This window comes from Neopelma chrysocephalum, unplaced genomic scaffold (assembly GCF_003984885.1).
Source record: "Neopelma chrysocephalum unplaced genomic scaffold, ASM398488v2 Primary Assembly neopelma1_60, whole genome shotgun sequence".
Lineage (NCBI taxonomy): Eukaryota > Metazoa > Chordata > Aves > Passeriformes > Pipridae > Neopelma > Neopelma chrysocephalum.
In genome coordinates, this window is record NW_020897715.1 from 11,302,665 (window position 1) to 11,317,312 (window position 14,648).

General features: G+C 41.0%; 1 protein-coding gene across 4 annotated transcripts; it reads left to right on the forward strand.

The window, feature by feature from the left end:
• Positions 1-393: 393 nt before the first annotated feature.
• SLC35A5 (solute carrier family 35 member A5) lies at positions 394-12,734 on the forward strand. Of its 4 annotated transcripts, XM_027681113.1 has the most exons (9): positions 628-734; positions 846-1,010; positions 1,484-1,636; positions 2,371-2,469; positions 3,613-3,749; positions 6,849-6,916; positions 8,209-9,004; positions 10,713-10,816; positions 12,621-12,734. In XM_027681113.1, the coding sequence occupies exons 3-8, from the start codon at positions 1,507-1,509 to the stop codon at positions 10,779-10,781; spliced, it is 1,299 nt and encodes a 432-aa protein (XP_027536914.1). In that variant the 5' UTR covers positions 628-734; positions 846-1,010; positions 1,484-1,506; the 3' UTR covers positions 10,782-10,816; positions 12,621-12,734. The 4 variants fall into 4 exon arrangements, with proteins under 4 accessions (XP_027536912.1, XP_027536913.1, XP_027536914.1 ...); XM_027681111.1 differs by lacking the exons at positions 628-734; positions 12,621-12,734 and adding an exon at positions 394-473 and having other exon boundaries at positions 10,713-11,082; XM_027681112.1 differs by lacking the exons at positions 628-734; positions 12,621-12,734 and adding an exon at positions 455-477 and having other exon boundaries at positions 10,713-11,082.
• Positions 12,735-14,648: the final 1,914 nt, after the last annotated feature.

Consider the following 14,648-nt stretch of genomic DNA (forward strand, 5'->3'; position numbering starts at 1 on the left):
GTCACGTGCCCGGCGGGGGGCGGGGCTTGGCCCTCTGTGCCCAAGGGGGGGCTGTGAGGGCGCGCGCTCCCGCGCGGGGCGGGGCGGTGGCGCGGGGAGGGGCCGCACCGCGGGCGCGCGCGCGCGGCCCCGCCCCGCCAGGTGAGGCCGGTGGGGGGGGCGGTGAGTCGGGGCAGGGGGTGCGGGGGTAGCTCCATGTGGGACCTCGGGCGGGGTCCGGGGGAGCCTGGCCAGGGGCGCCGGGGCCGCGCCGCGGGGATGAGCGAAGGGGAGAGCTGTGCCGCAGCCTCCTGGGATCCGCCGCGCCCGGGAGTGCCTGAGAGCGTCTGGGTGCGGCGTCTGAGCCCCGGGCGCTGCCGCCCCTCAGCTCCGCTCGCCCCGCGCGGGCGCGGCCCCGCCGCTCCCTGCTGTAGCCCGCGGCAGCGACGTGGCCGGCGGCAGAGCCGGGCGGGTGGTGCTCGCTCGGCGGAGAGGTGGGTGAGTGTCCCCCCGCGGAGCCGGCGCTCCGGTTCTCCTCGCTCCCGCAGGGCTGGCACGGACCGTCACCGGAGCCCAGCCCGCAGCCGGCCCCGAGGGATTCTCCCCCTCCTCTCCCGCGCGGGTTTTCAGGCCCCGGGGCCCGTTAACGGGCCGGGCGAGTAACGGCGCCGCTGGAGGCGGCGGACGCGGCTCGGGTGCTGCTCCAGCCGTCCCTGTGGCTCCCCCGCCTCAGTGAGCATCGGATCATCCTTGAGGTGCTGCTCTCACTCCGCTTTTGTAGCGCTTCTCCTTGCTGGGATTAGGAACAAGAATACTTAAAAAAATATTTAAGAAAAATAAGCGTGTGTTTTATTTAATCCTTTTAGCTGATTGGTACTCCGTAGATGCAGTCTTCTGGGAAACCAGCCTCTTTCTGCCGCCTTCAAGAGTCCCTGCGTATATACACTGTTTATACCCCTTTGGTGGTCCTCGTAGCATATCCTTCTCTCCTTATCACTCTCAACAACCAGCTGAAGGGAGGTTGCAACCAGGTGAGGGTCTGTCTCTTATCCCAGACAACTAGAGACAGGGGGACACAGTCTTAAGTTGCACCAGAGGAGGTTTAGGATGGACGTTAGGAAGAAGTTCTTCACAAAAAGGGTGATTGGGCATTAGAATGGACTGCCCAGGGAGGTGATGGAGTCACCAACCCTGGAGGTGTTTAAGGAAAGACTGGAAGTGGCACCTAGTGCCATGGTCTAGGTGACAAGATGGTGTTCAGTCATTGGTTGGACTTGATGTTCTCAGAGGTCTTTTCCAGCCTAATTGATTCTGTGATTATGATTCTGTGATTCCCTTTTTTTTTTTTTAATAAGAAAACAATAACTGTAGAACAAGATCATGGCTTGCGATGTAAGCATCTTTATATAAATTAACACAAAGCAGTAAAATACACTTGTTTCACCTGGTTTAAACAGTTTCTAGAAGTACTATTTATAGTGTGTTTTCATCTTGCCATCCAAAGGACATTGACAACGAGACAGCAGAATGAAGTTTGAGTGCCGCAGTCGATTTATGTGTTGCACCAAGGCAATCAACCAGACCTTTCTGCTTGGAGGAGTGTTTATTGTCTTGGGTTCAAGTAGAATCCTCCTGATGAAGTACTCTGCCAATGAAGGTACTGTTGGGCAAACATGGTGCACCTCAAATAAGAAAGAGTTGATGTTTTGGGCTAAAACAGATACACAAAAACCCAACTTTTCCACCTCAGAGTTCTTTGCATAAACATCCTATTATATGTATAGGGACATGTGTTTCTGCACTAGAAAGTCTCTGTATAATCACTGATCTAACACAAAGTGATAATTTGGGTTGTAGGGTGTATGAGCTACCCTTAAAAGATGAGGCAGCTGATTTTTCAAAGACTAAAGTGTGTGTAAGCACTATTGATGGTACATGTCTTGATTGAAATATTTTTATTGCAACAGGCTTAGGAGAAAAATGGTATCATAAAACTGACTAGTATTGCTAGTCCTGGAAAAAGGTTATGTCATCCTGGAAGCCATTTTTTTTCTGAGAGTAAAAAATACCATACTGGTCTTTGGGGAAAACATTCCTGCTTTTAATTTATTTTTTTTTTTAAAGAGTGATGTTCTTGAGTTCTTACAAAAAAGTTCTGCTGTAAACTGGGACCAAATGAGGAAAGATTTCAACCCAGAAAGGAGGCTATTCAGGAAGTTATATATCATAAAATTTGGAGTATTTGTAATGAAAGTGCTGATATAGCCTTTTGCATTTATGGAAAGTGACCAAAATTCTGATTGGGGTGGTTAAAATAGGTTCTTTCTTGGATCATGAATGCAAGAGTCAGAATCTGATTGTGTACTTTCTCTGATTTGCCTAATCCCACAGATAACAAATATGATTACCTTCCTACAACAGTGAACATGTGTTCTGAAGTAGTAAAACTGGTCCTGTGTGTGGTGTTGGCACTATGGAAGAAGAAAAAACGTAAGTACCTATGTTTAAAATAACTAAAATGTGTTGACTTGCTAAGTTTTGATGTCCTTCAAATATGTTCATTTTGTTTGGGATTTTTTTAATGATAGATGACACTGTCCATTACCCACAGATTTTGCATTGCAGGTGATTTTTCGTTTTTTCTTTCTTGACTTTTCCATCCTGATGTAAAAACCTTAACATAACTATGAAAGATTAACCTCATAGCATTTCAAAATGGTAGAGAACAGATATTTAAATTGGAAGAGGGTGTCAGGCACTGGAGGCTCATGTTAAGTTGAACTGTTGCTTTTGTCCGTGGAACAGTCATGGCTTTGGCAAGCTAATGAAATTTTTACCTCCACAATTTGGTACAGACTTACCTAAGACAGTAAATATATCCAGTCAGTGTTTGCCATCATTGGCTATTGCTGATTACATGTTTTCTGGTTTTCTTTCTTTCTTTCTTTTTTTTTCTTCCAGATGTCTGAGTTTTGCTGAACTCAATGTGTCAGTGCTTCAGGAGAGGATTAGATAACATTGTATAGTCTTAAATGTGTGCTAACAAAGTACTTCTGTCATCAGCTCTAGAGTAGTCTAAGGTTTATCACAGTCTTCCTCCTAAAGTTTGTGTCATAAATACCTGAGTAAATGTCATTCTTTGTGCTTTGTCCTTTCTTTCTTCCTAGTGAGTTCTGGTTTAATTTGTATTTCTGGCATTACTGGCTGACCTTTGGATGCTCTATGAAGGGACCCACTGTCTGTGCCATTGTTTCAGTTCTAGATTTAATCGATAATCAACAGAAAAATCATACCCAGTAATGATGCCATTATTGTGTGGGGACCCTGGAGTGCTTTTTGGCCCTCAAAGAACAGTTGATACTTGAATTTTTGTTCCCAGTGATAGGGGTGACAGGTTCTGTGACATTTTCTCTGCTGAGCAAGAATGTAAACATCTATAGGCACAAGATTGCTGCTCTAGCTGTGTATTCTGCCCTGGAACTGCTCTCCATGTTGCCAGAGGGCTGTGATACCTTCGTTTTTAATGACCAATGATGTTCCTGAATAGAGAACAGTGGTACTTATACTGTTACAAGGGAATGGGCTTTTGATAATAATAAAGTTGTCTTTATTACTGATTTCTTTTCCTTTCAGAAAAGGGTTGTATGGATCATCCCCTTGAATGTCTTTCCTGGAAGAGTTTATGTAATTTGATGAAATGGTCAATTCCTGCCTTTCTTTACTTTTTGGATAATTTGATTGTCTTCTATGTACTGTCCTACCTCCAGCCAGTAAGTATACATATACTGAATAAAGGAACTTCAGTCTTCGTGGTAGATAATACTGCTCTTAGACTATCTACTGTTGTAACACTAGCAAGGCAAAATTTACTGGGGAAAGAATAATCTGTTACCTGACCACCCAGACCTTCCCATTCTCTTGCCCACTGCTCAGTGTTGTACAGCTTTTAGCAGAGAAGAGCCTTAGTATTTTCTCCATCTGAAGTGATTTAGAAATTTAAAAGGCTGAATTGCTTAAGTACTGGACAGGTTTTTCAGTCTTCAACTCTATATTCTGTATTTCAGGTCTTCATTTTTCTTTCAATCCATTTGTTCATCTTTCTGTTATTTGAGCTGCACTTTTCTGTGGGGGTTTTGCCACTTTATGTATGTGACATAAAGTGAATAAATGTAATCTCACAAAGGAAGTAAGTGTAACAGGAACTGAGGAGGAGAGGAAGAAAACTGACTTAATTTTTGTATTTGATAGTTATGTTAAGGCACAAAATTTAATTTCTACTTTCTTCTAGCTACATTCATCTTTTTGGATGAATCTGCATATGCTCAGGAAATGGTACAGTTTTTGTGCTTTCTTTTAGTTTTGTACTATGATACCTTTTAGTTCAGAATTTACATTTGAAGTAAGATGGAAGCAGATGGTTTGTGCTTGCTATAAAGTACTGCGGCTGCCCCTGTTGGACATTAAAAGGAAATGGTTTTCTGCCTTCTCTTTAAAATATTGTCCTTTTAGGTATACATTTCTGTTGGGGACAAGCTAGTCCAGAGTCTAGAATAGGACCCAGCTGAGAAAACCTAATTGAAATCAGGAGTTGGGTATCTTAAGTAACATGCAGAGATGGCTGATTCTGTGGTTTGTTGTCTGGGGCTTTTTGTTGGTGTTTTTTTTTTTTTTTTTGCTGTTGGTGGGGGGGGAGGTTTCAGTTGGTTGGGTTTGGGGTTTTTCTTTTTCAAGTTTTAGGAAGGAAATTCAGCTATAATATTTGCAAGAACAAAGCCTGATATTTAGAAGGTTACATAAATACAATTGCTTCCTTAAGCAATTTGATTTGGCTCAGTTAAGGTGATCTTTTGTAATATGCACAGCTTTTATTTTGCTTACACACCCCCCCAGACATACCTTGTCTCTCTCCCCTCAGAACATTGGCTGTGATTCCTCTTTTTAGAACTTTTAGCATCTTTAACTGGATATATTCTATGATGGTTAGCTGAAATTGTAACATTATTACGATAGACAAGTATTAAAAGAGATATCTAAATACTTGTAAGATAGAATATCTTGGCAGCGTACAAGACTATGAATGTGAAAAGATGGAGGCAAGATGCTTAAAGAGATTTGGCTGTATCTAACTGAATTTGGTTTCATGTGAGTTTAAAAACAAAGTAGGTTTGGGACTAAGTAGTACCTGGGTGAGTAGTTGCTTGAAGTATAGAGTAGCTTTGCTGAGATTTTTTTGCTTGAGGCTTCAGTTATAGCCATGGATATTTTAGTGGCTAAATTTCCTAGTGATAAGACTTAACTTTTAAATACTTTGTTTGTGACATGCAAATTAGTGGCATGGAGATCTTTGATATTCCTTTTCATCTAGGACAAGCAACTCAAAATTAGTTCTTTTTAACTACCCTTCTTAAGATTTTGATCATATTATGTTACCAGATGTTGGATGGGGAGCTTTGACTGTAAAGCAAAACCAGAGTACGCATGGAATGCTTTTACATTTTGCATCAGAATCCTTTTTTCCTGAATGGTTTCTGCTAGATTTACTTGTTTATTCAATATTTTCTCTTTCCACAGTCTTCATTTAACATGAATATTTATTGAGTTTTAATTTTGCAAGGTGGAAAATTTGTGTTTTCTTAGGCAGATATCTCTTGTGTCAGTCACTCCTCAGCTTACTTGAGACCCTGTGTTGTGCTGTTTCATGGGAATTATTATTCAGCAGATAGTTTGTTGGAATAGAGGGGAATGAAGGTAATGGGAAAAGGGTCTATGCTTTTCCTCTGGTAAATGGGAAGGGCTCTGCTCTTGCAAAATTTGGAACGTGGAAATGCAGATGAGAAAACTGAAGACAAAGTCTGTGTTTTGTACTCCTGAGTCCATATATGCTTTTATGTAAAACTGTCTAAAAAAGCGAGTTCACTATAAGGCTGAATTGGAGGAAAGACTTGAGATATTTGCATCTTTTGTACATGTACTGACTACACAGGGCAGGCCTGAATAACACACAGTTTGCAAAACATCCCAACCTCCAAAAAGAAGGGTTTTTTTTCCTGCTGGTCCTGGTAGATTCTGATCTTTGATGGTAACTGCAGTGCCTAAAAGAGCCTCTTCTTGGTCCAGTGTCCCAGTATAGAGTGTCTAATACAGAGACAAAACAGACAATCCTTGCCACAAGGAGTTTGCAGCTTGGGATCATGGCCATGGATTAGGGCACTGACATTATTATACAGTTATTCTCAAATTAGACAGTAGCTTTAGAGTTGTCTTCAGTTGTACTTTGAAATAGCTGACTTTTTATTACTATTGCAGTCTTGAAAATTCATGCCAAGCACCTCCTTACCTTTCATAAATTATGCAGCAAATGCACTTGACATACAAGAAATTTTATTTTCTACAAGTGCCTTGTCCAAGTCTGGGATTACCTGGGCACTACACATAGCACCGCAGCCAGAAGCAGCCTCACCTTTTTATTCTTTGCTTATTTTCGTTTTGAAGCAACTTCCTCCTTTGTGCTGACGCAGCTGGTTTTGCAGCTGACTGGTCAGCCTGGCTGGGGAACTGATCTGATAGAAAACTAAACTGTTTTCTGTTAAATAAGTTTTCTGTCGCATTGGTTTCCTCACATCTTGGTTTCAGTACAGCTTTCCCCGCTACAGTTGAACTTGGCCTGTGTGGTTTGCATGAGATTTTTGAAATGGGCCTTGAATGTCATTTCACAGGTATGTTATTCTACCACTTGGGTGAGGAAGAAAATTCAGTACCAGTACTTTTCACTCTGTCACCTTGCAGAGAGGTGAAGACTTGAAGACTGTAGGTTTTTGGTGTCCCACTGTGTCTGGAGTATAACTTTATTCCCCTTTTTCTCTTTAAAGGCAATGGCTGTACTCTTCTCAAATTTTGTCATTATAACAACAGCTCTTCTCTTCAGGATAGTACTAAAGTAAGTAGTATTTACTAAAATAAATGAAATTTGTTATCTTCCTAGTCTTGATGAAGTTAAGTTACATTTCATCTCTTTGATGGGAACAGTAATTCTCTTTTCTTTTGGCTATACCAACTTGGAGAGATGGTTTTGTTTTCTACATCTGAAGGTATAGGAAATAATATGTTATTAGGACTCCCTTCATATTTCTACACATTTGTTCAACTCTAATAGAAAATAATTGAAATCATGATTATATAGTCATTGAATGGTCAGAATTAAGTTTGTGTGCTTTCATTTATACATTAAATCTTTTATTTCATGATTACCAGTAGTTCTTACCAGTCTGTTGCAATATGAATGTGATCTAGCAAAAGGGGATCTGTACGAGTGAAAGACAGAGGTGTCTTTGGTGTCAGTCCTGATGAGTTTCTGGTCAACTGCCTAGTATGTTTTGAAAAGCAAGTATACGTCCCTTCTTCATTATTCATGTGACAAAAGCCAAACTCTGTCCCATGTGTTCCACTTTGCCTGATTTGTGCTCTTTATGATGTGATTTAGATTCAGAAAAGACTAACAGGGAAATGGATATGAACTTTACATTCTAAAATTTGCTTGTGTTGAATGTGACGCAAAGATGTCTTTCCTTGCAGGTGTCAATATACCAAAGCAGTGTCTGATAGTCTGACTTGAAATGCTTTTTCTCGGTTTAGTTTTGTGTCTCTTGTGGTGTCACAGTTCACTTAATCTTCCAAATTTTTGATTTTCACCAAGATAAACAGGCTTTGCTTGAGTGAAAAAACAGTATAAATAATACTAACAGTCTTATAAATTACATTCATAGATTTGTAAGAGTTACCACCATAAAATGCTAGAAAGGGGCACAAAATCATGGGGGAAAAGTGAAGTGTGAAAGTTTACCAAAGAAATGATGAAATTATTTGAATGTATGTGATTTTATTCATCAGACCAGTGTTCTCATGGAGACAACAGTTGCTTTTAAGTTGTTAGGTAATCAGTATCTAGAAATAATGGGATCTTGAAAGAGTTTCCTTTTCCTTATCTCTTCAGGATACTCCATTTTGTACTTCTTTGATTACCAGGCTGGACCCCCTTTGCCTTCTAAAATGTGTTGCGTTTTGGCATTTTACTGTTAACTCTGAAAAGCTTCTGAAAAGACTTTTCTTTGTGCCTGTCTGTCTCCTTATCTGTGTGGCATGATGTCTTTATGTGGTTTATAGACCTGGTTCTTCTGTCATGTAATTTATGCCACTGTGTTTCTAAATTTGGTGGCTCTTTTTGTCCACTAGGCGAAGACTCTCTTGGGTACAATGGGCATCTCTGGTGATTTTATTCCTGTCCATCGTTGCCCTGACTCGAGGAACTGGAGGCCATGAGCAAAGCTTGGCTGCACATGGATTTCATCACAGTATGTTTTTTAGTCCGTCTAACCACTGCCTTCTCTATACTGGACCTGAGGAAGCATGCGTGGAAAAAGGCAACTGCGTAGCACCAAGTTTCCTTCACAGCTTCCAATGGAATGTCACCAATACCATGGCAGGAGCATTGAAACCTCTCCGCCTCAGCCTGGGCCATCTGCTTATTCTAGTGCAGTGTTTTGTTTCTGCCCTGGCCAACATCTACAATGAAAAGATGTTGAAAGATGTGGATCAGCTTGGTGAAAGTATCTTCACGCAGAACAGCAAACTCTATGCCTTTGGGGTGCTGTTCAATGGGCTTATGCTGGCGCTGCAGACAAAGGACCGGAGGCAGATAGGGAACTGTGGCTTCTTTTATGGGCACAACATCTTCTCCGTGGCTCTTATATTTGTCACAGCTTTCCTGGGGCTGTCTGTAGCCTTCATCTTGAAGTTCCGAGACAACATGTTCCATGTTATGACTGCTCAGATCAACACTGTCATCATCACCACAGTGTCTTTCATCATCTTTGACTTCAGGCCTTCTCTAGAGTTCTTTTTGGAAGCTCCTGTAGTGCTTCTCTCCATATTCATCTATAATGCCGGTAAAGCAAGAGGCCTGGAATATGCCAGTCTGCGGGAAAGGGGAAAACTTGTCAAAGGAGATGGATGGGAGAGGTCAAGTGGGGTAAGGCTTTTCTGTACTTGTCTCCCATGGTTTTCTCTTTTGTTTCACCTCCATTTATGCTACGGAATGTTTGGAAGACTCATCTTGGATGTGACCAGACTCATCCCTCAACACCAAAGCTCCTCAGTATTTCTTAAAATCATGGGTATTGCTTTCCATATGCTACTTTTTGAAATCACGAAGCCTATGTAGGCATTGCTTTCCTGCTGTGACTTTAGGCAGTCCTGTGAGCAAGTCCTTTCTTGAAAGCTTTATAACCAAGACAGTTTACTTGCCCAGGGCATTCAGAAACTGGAATTGATGCCTGGGAAATAATTGTATTTAAGTAGAACTGATAAATCTCTGTAGCTTAGCCCACGTCATGAAGAGGTCAACATATATGTTGTTAAGATTGTTTCTACCTTAACAGTCAAAGATAGCTGAAGACAAAAAGGTAATATTCAAAATACTGAGTTTTAACACATTTTTTTCTTCTTCTTGCTAAATATTTCTTCTAGGCCTGCTAGTGGTTTTTGTTCTAATTTGAATAGTGATCTAGTTAACTAGAACGTGTCAGGGAGGTCTCGCTCTTAGATCTGTCTGTCAGCTGAGCTGAGCAGTGACCTGAGGGGGAATGGGTAGTGTCCGTGTGCCTTCACTCTGCCTGTAACGACGGATTGTGCATACACGCTGAAACCAGCAGAGAGCACTGTCCCCACTGAAGTCTGAAAAACACTAAACTTGGAAGAGAGATTTTTCAGAAATTCCACAAGGTGCCTTTTTAGGTTGTTGTTTAATGAGCAGTAAATAACACAAAATTGTATATATTTGATATGCCAGGTGTCATCTATTTTAGCACTTACAACTGAACAGCTGTGGTAAAAACAAATAGCACTATGTGAACAGGCTAAGCCAGCTGTATCTTGGGTTGCATCAAAAGTAGCGGGAACAGCAGGTCAAGGGAGGTGATTTTGCCCCTCTACTCTGCTCTTGTGAGACTCCCACCTGTGGTTCTGTATCCAGCTCTGGGGATGTAGATCTGCTGTAGTAAGTCCAGGAGAAGGCCACAAAGATGATCAAAGGGCTGGAGCACCTCTCCTCTGAAGACAGGCTGAGAGAGCTGGGGCTGTTCAGTTAGGAGAAGAGAAGGCTTCAGGGAGACCTTATAGCACCTTCCGGTATCTAAGAGGGGCTGGCAAGAGAACTGGGGAGGGACCTTTTACAAGGGCATGTAGAGATAGGACAAGGTGGCATGGTTTTAAACTGAAAGAGTGTGGATTTATTTAGATTAGGAAGCAATTCTTTCCTATGAAGGTGATGAGGCAGTGGAACAGGTTGCCCAGAGGAGTTGTGGATGCCCCATCCCTGGCAGTGTTCCAGGCCAGGCTGGATGGGACTTTGAGCAACATGGTTTAGTGGGAGGTGTTCCTACTCATGGCAGGGGGGTTGAAACTAGATGATCTTGAAGGTCCCTTCCAACCCAAACCATTTTATGATTCTAGGCTGTTTTAGGCAACAAGTCACTACAAAGTATTTAAGATGCAGGGAATGTTTTTATGAGCATGTATATCCTAAACCTCATAATACACTGGTGAGAAATTTAAATTACAGCGTCTTGATTTTACTATAAGTGATGTCTTCAAAATAAACCTCACTCTTTTTTTTTTTTTGTGTTAATAACAAGATAACTTTTGCTCACATTATTCTCTTTTGCTTCTGGTTCCTGTAGGATGGAGAAGAATTTGAGAGGTTGAACAAGCCAGGCAGTGACATCGATACAGATGAAGATTCCCTCTAGCATGAGGCTGGCTCAAAGGAGTGCTATTGCTCATAGTGAGAGAGAGTTAATCTTTTATTAACAGGGTTGTTTTTCCCCACTGGCAGACTAATCGAGACTGATTTGGGGCTGGATCTCAAATGTCATTGCGGACAATATTCAAGCTGTATATATGGAGATTTGTATTCCTCTGTGCCTGTCTCCCAGTGTCTGGGGAAGTGAAAATCTGGAATGCCTTTGTAGCAGCTGGTGAATTTTACATGCAGCTTATGTGGCCTAACTTTGAAAGAGCTCGAATAAAACAAAAATGTGTTGAACAGTATGAATGCGTCATAGGGTCTTTTTTTTGTGTTCATAAAGGCTTTGTGTAGAGGCTTAGTTTGCACTGGGGCCACTATCTGAAAACAAATATTATGCAGCTACAGCGATGCCCTTCAACATCTGGAGCACTGAGCAAGAGGGTGCAGGTGGTACTATCATCTGGTGTTGCTCCACCCTGTCAGACTGATAAGGTCTTGGATTCATTTTGTAGAGAGAGAAAACATTCTGCAGAATGCCAGGCATAGTGATCTTGGAATTGCCGTTGAGGCATCTGCTGGATTGTATTTTGAGTGAGACAAAAAATTAGTGAGGTTCCAAATTATTCAGAGAATTTTGAAACTGGGAAGGGAATGGGGATGCTGATAAGGGATTCTTGGTATGTTCCGAAAGCCTCTTCTCTCATAGCAGGAGAAAACATGTTGGTTTAAAATTTCCTCCCTTCAAAAATGTGTCTTTCATAGTTGAAAGATACTGTCAGAAGAATTTTTAAGAAGATAAGCAATGAGTTCAGTGTCAGAGCCTCATACCACAGTGTATAGTAAGCAGTTAGTGATGCATTTCTCTGGACTGAAGACAGTCCTGCCTTTGTTCCCCTCTGCCATTCTGTCCAGGCTTAGTATATAAAGCTTACTTATGTGTACTGTATTGATGGCTTATTGCTATATTAATTAACATAGCTCCTGTCATTGATCCATCAAGAGGGGCAGCCTGTTTCCATGCGTGACCAGTGACTGTCAAATCATAAACTGAATCTAAAATTATTATTATTTTTGTCTAGTATATATTAAGAATAACTGTACAAAATTAATTTACTGTTGTGGTTGAAAAATCTTTTGCATCTAATTTCATTGTGTATGGATAGTAGGGCATTTCAACACAAGGAACCCCAGTTGTTTACATCTGTACTGAATAGGAAGGCATATTTCAGTGTAAATTCCAGAAATGTAGTTTTTATTGGTTTATGATGACCTATTTTGGGAAATGAAACTTGGAAAAGAATGCTCAAACCGTTGAAGACTTAGTGGTAATACGACTTTTTTTTCATTACATACAGCTGTGCAATATATACCTGCCTGAGTTGGTCATCTATTTCAGTCATAGCAGGTGTTTCCAAGAAGAGTGAAAGTACTGTTAGCTTTAGATTGCTTTGCATTTACATGAGCAGTAGTAGTTTTTTACATGAAGTAAAAGCAAGTTAGAACATAGAAATCGGCCTCATCCCTGTAATGACAGGGCATCAAACCAAAGATGAATGTAATCTGTACAGATGCAAACATATGTTTGACCTTCCTGCCTGAAATATCAGCATTAAGAGAAATAAGATATAGAAATGACTGATCTGCAACTGTTATAAAGTGCACTTAGTTCTTGCTTTCAACTCTTGTCCTGCTGAATGATTTTGCCCTCTAATTTTCACCAATGCTATCCTGTGTGGCTTACTTGACAAAAATACTGGTGATACGATTGTTGATCAAAGTGTTTACTTGCACTGTGGAGTTGGTCCTGTCTAACGTGTAGAAATCTTTCTTTTGGCTTCAGGTTGGAGGTCTCAGGGAGATTATGTTGGATGGCCAGGTAGGTTTCTTAAAATAATGGAGGAGAACTGTATATCCCCTTTGCAGCAGCAGGAATGTTAATGGATGCCTAAAAATGGATAAGGATTTGCATCATCTTAGCAGTAAAATAGTGTGTATAGTAACCCAAAAGCATAATCATGCAATTTTTGGCAGCAGTACTACCCATGGCAATGGTCAAATTTAGTATGTAAATGAGATTTGTTAGAGAAAGTGACTGTAAAGGATTGTCAGCTGGAGAGCAGCCCTAGTTAGCAAGGGGGAGCAATTCTCTAGAGTTACACATCTTAGATAGATCATGGGAAATCTCTCTTGATTAAGTATTTCCACTGTATGGAAACTTCTCCATGTTGGAAAGCTTAACTATATTTTGCCTTAAATGACAATAGGGAAATTTACGAGGATATTTTTGGAGAGCAGCATTAGTTTGGCACTCATAGCATTTAATGAATACATTGGGCAGAGAGCTTTTTCTAAGCTTTGATTTAGAGCCCAGATTCACAAACGTTTGAACTTAATTGCTGCTGAGGATGTTATGTTCCTCCCTCCAGGTTTGAGGAAATAGTTCACAAAAAAATCCCAGGAAGAGAGGTGTGTTCATGTTTCTCTTGTTTATAACAAGCAAATTAAAGCAGTGTTTATTTTGGTTAATTTCAGCTATTTTGTGAATGTAGCAGCTTCAAAGACAGACTGTGGGTGAAAACAGCCATCTTGGAGCTGAATCAAATCTGATAAATATGTATAAAAAAAAGCTTTTCTTTATCATGTGGAATCTTCCCACAAGATCTGTAGGAATAGGATCTTCAGCTCATTAAATCTGTCCATGAAGTGATGCTGCAGGGACAGATCCAGTGCTTTGGATTTGATTTGTGTTTTGCCAAATGAAGTGTTCATTTGGAGTACTGTAGCTCCCGAATGCCTATAGCCTGCAAGATTGTCATTGAAAGGATATTTTGACTTGTTATTCCTTCTGGCTTTGCTTTTAGTTTTCCACAGGGAGAGGTAGGTTCCAAAATCAGGATTTTAAATAATTGCTAAAAGTTACTGGTAATTTCGAGCCATTTTGTAATGAAGGCAAAAATGGGCATCAGAATGTAGAATGGTAGAGAGTCTTCCTCAAATTTTATGAATATTTGAATGTGTACTTTTGTTTAAGATCCCAACTCAACCTCCCTTGATAAGTGAACAACTTGTTTGAAGTTGTCTTTTTAATGCAATTCCCACTGAATGCCTAGGCTGGGTTTGGTACTTGTCCATCTTAACTTTGAATTTTGGACAGGGCTAAAAAAACGGCCATTTAGATTAGGTGTTGCACTCTTTTTTTTTTTTTTGGTAAATTAACTGTATCTTCCCCCAGTTTAGCAGAGACCATTTAGTTTGTATCATTTGTAGTGTGAGTTAAAAGGGCTTTCATTTAAAGACTTTACATGAAAACAAGATTACAGGAAAGTAAATGAACACCTGAAAGAAAACACCCCAAAGGCGTTTTTCTTTCTGTCTACAGGAGATGCCTGTTAATCATCTGGGATACTTTCCTCTGTTTTTGCTTCAGGCAAGGAAAGTTAGGCAGCTGACCTTAGTACAGTGATGCACTTGTTTTCTAGAAGTGAGCTACAGGACACTCCATTTTTTTTCTAGAAACCTTTCCATTCTGTGATTCTTCTTGGTTTTTTTTTTAATTTCTCTGTCCACTGCTTTCAGCTGTGGAAGTGCTGTAGTCAGTGAGAGCTTGGAAGCTCTCTGCAGGCAGCAGTCCTCTCAAATACCTGCCTTCCCCGACTTAGCTCCAGTCACCTGAGAAAGGTAAGTCAGGAGCTGTACCCTGTGCTGACTAGACCTTGTGATACAAAGGGCAGCCAGCCCCAGGGGATGACCAGGTTTATAAAATAAGGCCTTGTGACTTCCACACCTGTCTGCCTTTCTGACACTCAGAAGAGCAAGCAACGTCTGAAGTTTTGTGGCTAACTTTCTAAAGAAAGCATCTAGTTTTGAG